This window comes from Borostomias antarcticus (assembly GCF_949987555.1).
Source record: "Borostomias antarcticus genome assembly, chromosome: 8".
NCBI classification, from domain to species: Eukaryota; Metazoa; Chordata; class Actinopteri; order Stomiiformes; family Stomiidae; genus Borostomias; species Borostomias antarcticus.
Window position 1 is genome coordinate 24,890,337 of NC_140241.1, and position 9,231 is coordinate 24,899,567.

The 9,231-nt window shown below is 43.2% G+C and overlaps 2 protein-coding genes across 3 annotated transcripts; one reads left to right on the plus strand and one right to left on the minus strand.

The window, feature by feature from the left end:
- The first annotated feature begins 299 nt into the window (after nt 1-299).
- Nucleotides 300-6,289, plus strand: tor1 (torsin family 1). Of its 2 annotated transcripts, XM_084441931.1 has the most exons (7): nt 300-395; nt 486-697; nt 730-1,050; nt 3,141-3,406; nt 3,565-3,740; nt 4,076-4,203; nt 4,780-6,289. In XM_084441931.1, the coding sequence occupies exons 2-7, from the start codon at nt 622-624 to the stop codon at nt 5,022-5,024; spliced, it is 1,212 nt and encodes a 403-aa protein (XP_084298057.1). In that variant the 5' UTR covers nt 300-395; nt 486-621; the 3' UTR covers nt 5,025-6,289. The 2 variants fall into 2 exon arrangements, with proteins under 2 accessions (XP_084298057.1, XP_084298058.1); XM_084441932.1 differs by having other exon boundaries at nt 486-1,050.
- Nucleotides 6,290-6,469: 180 nt separating this feature from the next.
- On the minus strand, nt 6,470-9,073 carry nsa2 (NSA2 ribosome biogenesis homolog). Its single transcript, XM_084442256.1, has 6 exons — nt 8,938-9,073; nt 8,221-8,408; nt 7,801-7,951; nt 7,380-7,559; nt 6,946-7,138; nt 6,470-6,754 (listed from the first exon to the last, which is right to left on the minus strand). Exons 1-6 carry the CDS (start codon nt 8,938-8,940, stop codon nt 6,687-6,689), a joined length of 783 nt encoding a protein of 260 aa, XP_084298382.1. The 5' UTR covers nt 8,941-9,073; the 3' UTR covers nt 6,470-6,686.
- Between the last annotated feature and the right edge of the window lie 158 nt (nt 9,074-9,231).

Below are 9,231 nucleotides of genomic sequence, written 5' to 3' on the forward strand. Positions count from 1 at the left end.
ACATTACATCCAACAGGATCTGTATTTATACCCTCGTCTGCTGTGGTTAGTAACTATTTCACATTCTGAATTGAATTGACCCACTCTATAACATTTAGCTTACGCAGGTTTGTACTTATCTATGCCAAGCAGTTAATATTATCCAATAAGGTTTATTCTAGCCTGAACATCAAACGCAGTCATTCTTCCATCACCCCCCTTTTTGGAAAACTCCCCGGATCTGCACGATTCATGTGAATGACCCAATTGACAAAAAAAACGGCGATTGTAGCCGAAAGGCGACTAGTTTGCAGGTATGTAGACTGCTGTACGTATAAAAATTGCCTGTTTGGGAACCTTTAAATGTCTAGCTACATGGACTGAAATGAGGAACTGATTAGTGCTGCTAAGTTACTGTAAAGACAAGAATCAAACAATGACAAGAATTTCAATGTACCTATACCTGTACTCAGTATGGGAAAACATTTCTGTTCTATTCTATTCAGGAGGTCCAGTCACTCACAGTGGGCTACTGACAGGTCACAACACAAGTGTGATTGATCTTTGGATCATGACGTCATATTAGCCCCCTTCTCCTGGCAAGACTTCCGGGTACGCCTACAAACTGATGGGTCGGATTCGATGCACCCACTGTTTCGAACAACAGTTCGACTGAGCTTTGAGTTCCTAAGACCAACCATTGACCAAGTTTGCTGTTGTTATCTACAGCTAAATTGACAGCCAACTTAGTGCCGTGGTGTGTGCAGCCATGCTGCGGCATTGTGGTGATTTGGCAAGGTTGTCGAGACCGTGATTTTCACAATACCACTGTGAAAACGTGTGTTACCTGGAGCCGTGTTGTCTGTGAAATGAAGCCGAAAAGGGGACATTTGTTGGTTTGGTGGATGCTGTTGAATGGCATCAGCATGAACGCAGCTATTGAGCCCATCAGCACCAGCATAGCGGTGGGCATGGCTGCGGCTCTTACTGGCATCCTAGCCAGCTACCCGAACATCTTTTACTATTTCCATGAATGTTGCCAACCAGAGTGGATCTCCTTCAACAAATCAGGTAGGCCTACTAGCCTAACTAACATAGTTTAAAGGAATGCTGCAGTGACAACGTGTTAGCAGCTAGCGTCCTAGCCAAGTCTGCTTGGTGTTGTCTTGGCACCTGCGACATGCAGTGACATGCCTACCACGATATAGGTAACGTTAGACCGATAACACCGTCGTGTTTTTGCTAGTTTTAGAGGTCAGTTATTAAATATCATGGCGATAGCTTTTATTTCAGCGGGATAACTAACGTTAGCTAACGTTACCACCACAGCTGATAACCAACAGACTTTGCCCCCCCCCCCCCCGTTCTCTGAAAGCAACGATGTTGTGGTATCGTTGACAAATGGGCCTGCCCGTTTAGAAAACGATATTGTTACACCAAAGACCTAGCTAGACTCCCCCGGGGAATAAATGTGTTTTAAATCAATATCTAATACCACCCAGACTGACAACGTGCGTATTGCGAACTGTATAACCTTGCAGAACGTTGCTGATGTTGAATGCCTCTTTTTCTGTGTTGCCGAATGAACAGTCCGCACGGAAGAGGATGCGATAGCTTCCGACGAAGATCATTTTTAAACCAACTTGCTACCGCGATTGTTGTAAATAAAACGGTAGCTGACGAAAATGAGAGTAACTTGCAAAACGTTTTTAGGATACGTTTTCATAACACGTGTTATCGCTAATGCACTTGAACCTACCACATTTGCACTGGTAACTGTAGCCTGTGCGGCTTATTATTTTGGAGGAATAGAAAGTTGTGGTTCAACATGGATTGCCTTCAATTCAACAGGTAACGTTAGCTAGCTTAATCAACCAAACTCTGACGCCTTTTCGTCTGTGGGCGGATCGGCTTCATATTATGCCGATTCAAGATTCTTTATATAGACATCAAGAGTATAATATGAGTGAAATGCTTGGGTTCTGGCTCCTCAGCCTTGCAGCACCAACGGAATAAAATGCATATAGACGGAACATGTAGGCTACTGCCAGACATGCCTGTAGTTGATTTATATAGACATCAAGAGCATAATATGAGTGAAATGCTTGGGTTCTGGCTCCTCAGCCTTGCAGCACCAACGGAATAAAATGCATATAGACGGAACATGTAGGCTACTGCCAGACACGCCTGTAGTTGATTTATATAAACATCAAGAGTATAATATGAGTGAAATGCTTGGGTTCTGGCTCCTCAGCCTTGCAGCAGTGCGGTGGGAATGCAAGACTGCGTGCATCTCCGATAGCCTGGCTCATAGAGCCACACATCTTGCAGGGCTTGCCAGCCTTGGGTCTTGTAAGCAAAGATGGTTGTGGATCCCGTGTGGGAGGCACATACCAGCCATGAACGACATGTAGCATACCAGGAGCAAATATAGCCTACTAATATCAGACACAAGGCAACTTGTGTATTACCAGCTTTGGCGTATAACGTACTCAGTGTAGCTACCTTAACAATGTGCATAACCTTGCAGAACGGTGCTGATGTTGAATGCTTCTTCGTGTTTATTACGGAAGAGGATTTCGTGAGCTAGCTAACTTGACGCGTTTGCTGTACTGTAAATGAAAGGACAGTAGCTAGTCTTTCTCTTCGAAAAATTTGACATGGCCTATTGTAGCTAGCTAGTAAGCTAGCTAATCACCCCCTTTTGAAAATGAAAGTATTTTGCAAAACCTTGTTACGATATATTTTAATAACAAGTGTTGTCGCGAGTGCGTTCGAACCCTTCGTAGTTGGTCTGGGTGCAACAATATTGGGTAAAATATTCAGTTATTATGAACGTTGTGGCCCATATTGGATTGCCTTCAATTCTACGGGTAAGGATGAGCAATGTGATGTTGCTTACTAGGCTACCACACGCTATCACCAGCCCTATGCAATAACATTGCTGGGTCAGGCAGTGTGATTATTGCTAAGCTAACGATAGCTAGCTACATTCATTTGTTAATTTGATCTGTATCCATCACCGCACCCCCTATTAACCTTTTCGAGTACATCAAATGCACACAATTTTTCATTTGATTATGGTTATGTGACGTGTAAGATCTGAGAACTCATGTTGGCACACTTACACACTAAGCCACGTCTGACTCCTTCCCAATCAGGACTGCAGGCTGACCTGGACAGAAAGATGTTTGGTCAGCATATTGCTTCCCGAATCATCCTGAAAGCTGTTACTGGGTTCATGAACAATGAGAACCCTAAGAAACCGTTGGTCATGTCTCTCCACGGATGGACTGGCACAGGGAAAAACTTTGCCAGCCAGCTGATAGCTGAGAGCATCTACAGAGAAGGAATGAAGAGCAGCTTTGTCCATGTCTTCACGTCAGAGCTTCACTTCCCACATGCAAATCAGCTTGACACATACAAGGTATGTACAGACCTCAGCTAGAGTCTTTAGCTACTCAACCACCCTGGCTAGAAATACCTGACCCCAAAGCCTAAATCAAGGTGAATGAAAGGTGTTTGGGATATTCACTCCTTTACTTTGTGCACTGTTTCACGTTTTGTCTTATTCTATCACCCTAGTCCCAGTTGCAGCAATGGATCAAGGGTAACGTCACCAGCTGTGCACGCTCCATGTTCATCTTTGATGAAATGGACAAGATGCAACCTGGCCTGATAGACAGCATCAAGCCCTACCTGGACTACTACGACAAACTGGACGGTGTCTCATATCGCAAAGCCATCTTCATCTTTCTCAGGTGGGAAACTCGTGCCAGCAGTGCCTGATGCAGGTGGACACTTGCATTGGCGTTTACTCCCAAGTGCCTAGAGAACACTAGACTCACGAGTGAGTCTCTGAACACTGCACTCAGCTAGACTTTCTGAGGAGGAGATCTCGAAAGTATGCCATCGTGAGAGTAGAACGAATCATTATTTACAAGTAGAATACTAGCTACTCATCATTATCAGTTACAAATAGAATCCTAGCTACAAGTTTCAGAAACTGTTTTTGTTTCAGTCAGGGTTAACCCTTAATTGGTTTATGTGATTCATATTCAATGTGTTGTTTTTCTGTCTTTGCTCATGTTAATAGCAATGCTGGAGGAGAGAGCATTACAAAGACAGCTCTGGATTTCTGGAATGCAGGCCTGGACCGAGACACAATCAAACTGAATGACCTGGAGACGGCAATCTCGCTCTCCGTGTTCAATAACAAGCAAAGTAAGCAAATGTCCTCACTGTGCTGTCCCTCTGTGAGATGTGTAGGGATGAGACGGTATGGATTTTTGCATTACGGTACGGTACGGTATCTAGTTATACTGTACGGTTTACGGTATTTCACGGTATATGGCATTTCACCTACCCAACACACATAAAAAAAACAAGTATTTTACTTTGAAGGAACTACAGTGCAACACATGATGGAAAATACACACTATTGTAATTACGCTCAGTTTATTAATAGCAAGCTTATATTATATTACAAAATTAACAAGCAACTTGAAATGTGAAGTTTCAGCAGCGCATTATTGTGTAATACTGTAAACGTAATACCGTAAACACAGGGAATGTCACGGTTCTAATACTGTGGACATTTTATACCGCGGTCCACGGTTTTACGGTATACCGTCTCATCCCTAGAGATGTGTAACAAAATGTGGGCCCTATGCACGAATGGCAATGGAATGGGTAAAGCCTAAACTTTACATATTTTCCAGAGTACCTTCTCTTGTACGCAGCAGCGGCTGTTCTTACGTCACTACTTTCTCTCATATCTCTCTCTCTCTCTCCCTCTAGGTGGGTTATGGCACACCAGTCTGATAGATAAGAACCTGGTTGACTTCTTTGTTCCCTTCCTGCCTCTTGAGTACAAACACGTGGTCCAGTGTACTGAGGCAGAGATGGTCTCCAGGGGCTACGAGCTAGACTCCGAGATCGCACACCAGGTGGCCAGAGACCTCGTCTATTTCCCCAAGGAAGAGAGGGTCTTCTCCGTCAAAGGCTGCAAGGCCATACAGAACAAACTGGACTATTACACATAAAAGACTGAGCCTCAGAGGGAGTGGAGAGGAGACATTACTGTTGCCCACTGTGTGCACTTTCTTAATGAAAAGGTTGCTGCCAGTCAGAGAAAGAAAGCCAGTGACTTAACTCTTAATGTAGGGAGGTTAATCTCCTGTAGATTTCTCACCTTTCCTACAGTATGATCATGTGGAAAGCTGAGAGGGGGACACTACATCATGGTGCCTGATGATCCCTATTTTTATGTGTTCACTAAATGAGAATCTTGAAGATGATGTCCTGCTTTTCAGGAGATTCTGATGCACATGAACTCAAGTGAAGAATGAAGATGAAGTTATGTTGTGTGTCATTGGGAAAATTGTTTTATTGTGCATTTGTGGTGCACAAGATACCTTCTATGTGTATTTGGTTCACCTATCAACATGGAAATGTATGCCTTCCAATGTCAGTTACAGCTTTATTTTTATTTAATTTTTTATTATTCAACATTCACCAGACACATTGTGTGTGTATAAAGACTCGCTTCTGGTTTACTTTACTTTACTAGTGCAGTGCCTGTTCAAAACCTGTGCACAGTGCCCTCTGGCTGCTAGGTGTTTGCTATTGACAGATTCCTGCCATTATAGTATGATGATAGTAATATAATACTCAAAAGCTTCAGCTTGGTTCTACATTAAGATGGAAATGTATAGCTACTGATGTTAATTTCAAGTCAATCCACTGATGAAGTGAACATCTCTGTAGACTGGGCCTTGGCATGCAGTTAACAGCTTCTACTAAATAATGACCCAAAATAAGCACCCAGTGTTTCATGCAATGCCATCAAATATCTGTATGAAACTATTATTTTAAACCAATACAAGAACTCTAATTCTATAATTATGGTGGGTGGATATCTCAAAATGCTACTGTGAAGTGAGTTTGAAAGACAGAGGCGCCAGGCACTAGTTTTGTAAACTCTGGTCAGTATACCAGGTATTGAAAACCAGACAAAGTTACGGAGTGCTTTTAAAGCCTAGTTATCTAAAGGTCAACTCCTGGGACCATGTCTAGTTTAGATTGACCTTGTGATGCATCAGATGTACAGTTACAGTATTCTATGACCTTCACTACTCCACCCTTTCATAGGGAGTGTTTAAAGCTCATCTGTGATTGACGAGTCCACAATGAATGAGTGCCACTGTACACAGGAGCTTCTTTGCTAACACCTCTTTCATGTCAGTTGTACAGATGCACATCTGAATCAAAAAATAAAGCAGGTGATTTTAACACCTTTGTTCTCTTATCAAAACCTTCACCGTGAAGCTGTCTCATTCTGGAGGTACTACCACTCAGATATGTCTAAGATACGTTTGGACATATTCTAACAGTGTGTGAAGATACTGTTTAAAAAAAGATCCTTGTCCTAGCAGTCTTTGTGTCATGAACAAAGAGGATCCCCTTTCAGTCAAATACAATTATCAGAAGCGTTTATGCATGACAACTTTTATTAGACAACGAAAATCAACCCCTTTTCATTTTGTTACACATTAGTTTGAGGATATTTAGTTACAGCAAAATACCTACAAATCCATCTGATGTTTCCTTGTCTCAAACCAATCTACACCTACGGTCCCCTTGGTCAGTGTGAGATGTGAGAGCCAGGTGTATCTCTGGTAAAGTCTGTATGAAGAGTCTTTTCTTTACACTAGCAGAACTGCATTAATGCAGCCGTCGTTCTCTGGGTTATTCGTCACCTGGGCATATTTACCTGGGAGAGAGAGGAGAGCAACATTAAGTCACCAACTATAATCAGTGCCAGCACACACCACAACGCATACTAGTTTTATATAGTTTATACTTATGGCAGCAATAAGGTATCACCAAGGCAAGCACAACTTCCTGTCAGCTCTCCAGTCATATGAGGCAGTTTGTCCTAATGATGACAATGACATCACTCACCCCAGATGACCTTTCCCCCCTGCGTGACCAGGCCCAGCTCGCTGACATTGACCTCAATGACGGTTCCCTTGGTGATGACCCCCAGGGTGGTGTAGAGGGGGGACGAGGGGTTCTTCTTCACCCCCAGGATGGGCAGGCAGAATGTGGCCTTCAGCTCTGGGTGGGTCACATGGGCCTTCTTGAAACGTAAGCCCTGGAGAGGGGAGAGAAGCCATCAGTGTTCATAAGCTATAGACAGTAGTGGAAGTGTTGTTCTGTTATTACAGTTCAAAAACACCAGTTTAAAATAAGGACAACATTTTAGGAAGAAATTAACACTTTCCAAAAGTCATATTCCCTAACGACTAATGAAAACTTTGAGCCAGCAATCTGGCAGATACAAACTAGCAAAAATACAACACTATGTAATGTATGGTGTTCTGCGGCCATCTTACCATGGGCCTAATGAAGCGCTCGTATTTGGGTGGCTTGCGGGTGAAGCCTTCACCAACGAAGCAGACTTTGGTGACCATCCTCTTCCAGGCCTTCTTCTGCCTCTTTCCTGTGCGGATGACCTTGAGCACCTCCGTCTCCCCTTGGGCTCGGACCTTGGGCAGGGGCACCTCCCATTTACCCTGGGGGAAGAACACAGAATGGATCATCAGAACCACCACAGCAGAGCTGGTGAGATGTTGGAGCACAACCTACATTAACACGGGAAACTTTCAGGAAATCAACGTCAACAATAATCCCTTACATATAATCCAGTTATCTTTTAGCCTGCATTTATACAAGGCATCCCCTATTGCCAGTGGTAGGCCTACATGGAGACAAAGCACCAGTCTGAGTGAAGATGAAATGCCTGAGGGAACTCACAGCCTTCTCTTTCCTCTTCTGTTTGATCATGTTGGAGAGGACCTTGGCCCTGGACTGGCCCTCTCTGTCCAGCAGGTAGGCTGGCACGGCTCCCTCGGGGGTCTTGTCATCGTTCTTCTGCTTGGTCTTCCTCTGTTCGTGCATTTTGAGGCTGCAGAGATGGAACAGGAGTGAGTAAATGCTCAGGACAGACGGCAACTGGATGTTTTCCCCCAGGACAACGCAGTGTTAGTCAAAGATAGGGCTGTGCAATCAAATCTAAACAAATACATCGCAATATTTTAATCTGCAATACTGTATTGATTTTCCGCGGTACAGTATCGATACAGTAAAAAAAATAATCCTTTTGCACAGGGAAAAAAACACTGCTCTCAAACACTGACTACAACTCTTGACTTGAGGTTGGGAGAGTGTACTCACGTCTTCTTCATCTGTATCTTCTCAGAATGCCTCTGTTTGTGGTACAGTTTGGCCTTCAGACCGATCATCTTCCTGGCCTTGTGAGAACGCTCGTGTGCCTCACGGCTCTCCTTCTTCCTCTTCCTCTCATGGTGGTCCAGGCGGTAGCCATGGCGCTTGCGAGCCAACTCAATGTGCTCGTTCTGGGGCTGAGAGGGTCAGAGATGGCAATGTGATGTCAGTATATTGGTCAAGGAGTTGGTAATGGTATTACTGAGTACTGGGTTTTTACCACGTCACACAACACCTAATACTTTTTGGTAATTGCACAATTATAATATTATTTTGATAGCTAAACCAACACAGACTGTACCAGCACTGGCTAGTCGATAAGCCTATGCAAATACAATACTGGGTGGGCTGTGTGACACTTCACCAAACCAAGACAATTCAGTACACAAGTACGTTCATAATTCATTAAATATTGTAATGTTATTAATACAAGCTAACGTTAGCTGTTGTATGAGTGAAAGCCATTGCATTATATGACCGTGTGAAATTGCAGTGTGTTGAAAACATGGATGTATTGGTTGAAAAGCACTGCTAGGTAGCATTAGCTGCAATAGCTAACGTCAACGTGAACACTTGAACGTCTCTGCTGCCACATGTTAGCTTAGCGCAGTAGGCTAAATGACGTTTTAAACGATACGGTGAATTTAATACCGATGAGAAACTTACCATTTTGTGTCTTGAAAGTTACGTGTTCTTGTGAAAGCTTAGGGGACGGAATTGGTTGTTACTTGTGTTGTTATTTATGTCTAATTCACTTCGGGCTCGGGTCGTTGGTGTTATTTTCCCGAAGCCAACACTTTAGAGGAAGTACGTAATTCAAGTGTCCTCTTAAAGTGCGTCGTCTTCCACTTAACGTTACTATCTTGCGCTTTCTGGTGACTCCTAAATTATAAGATTATTGTGTAAAAAATGATGTTACTCAAATAATTTGAGATTATTGTGCATGTATATATAGTAACC

What these genes read in the sequence shown, in the direction of transcription:
- nsa2 (XM_084442256.1), bottom strand. An exon ending in AAGATACAGATGAAGAAGAC is followed by an intron (nt 7,952 to 8,220) that starts GTGAGTACACTC and finishes CCATCTCTGCAG; the next exon opens with CCTCAAAATGCACGAACAGA. An exon ending in GGGGGGAAAGGTCATCTGGG is followed by an intron (nt 6,755 to 6,945) that starts GTGAGTGATGTC and finishes TCTCTCTCCCAG; the next exon opens with GTAAATATGCCCAGGTGACG.
- tor1 (XM_084441931.1), top strand. Translation starts at nt 622, where the DNA reads ATGCACCCACTGTTTCGAACAACAGTTCGACTGAGCTTTGAGTTCCTA. An exon ending in CATTGACCAAGTTTGCTGTT is followed by an intron (nt 698 to 729) that starts GTTATCTACAGC and finishes CAGCCAACTTAG; the next exon opens with TGCCGTGGTGTGTGCAGCCA. An exon ending in GATCTCCTTCAACAAATCAG is followed by an intron (nt 1,051 to 3,140) that starts GTAGGCCTACTA and finishes CTTCCCAATCAG; the next exon opens with GACTGCAGGCTGACCTGGAC.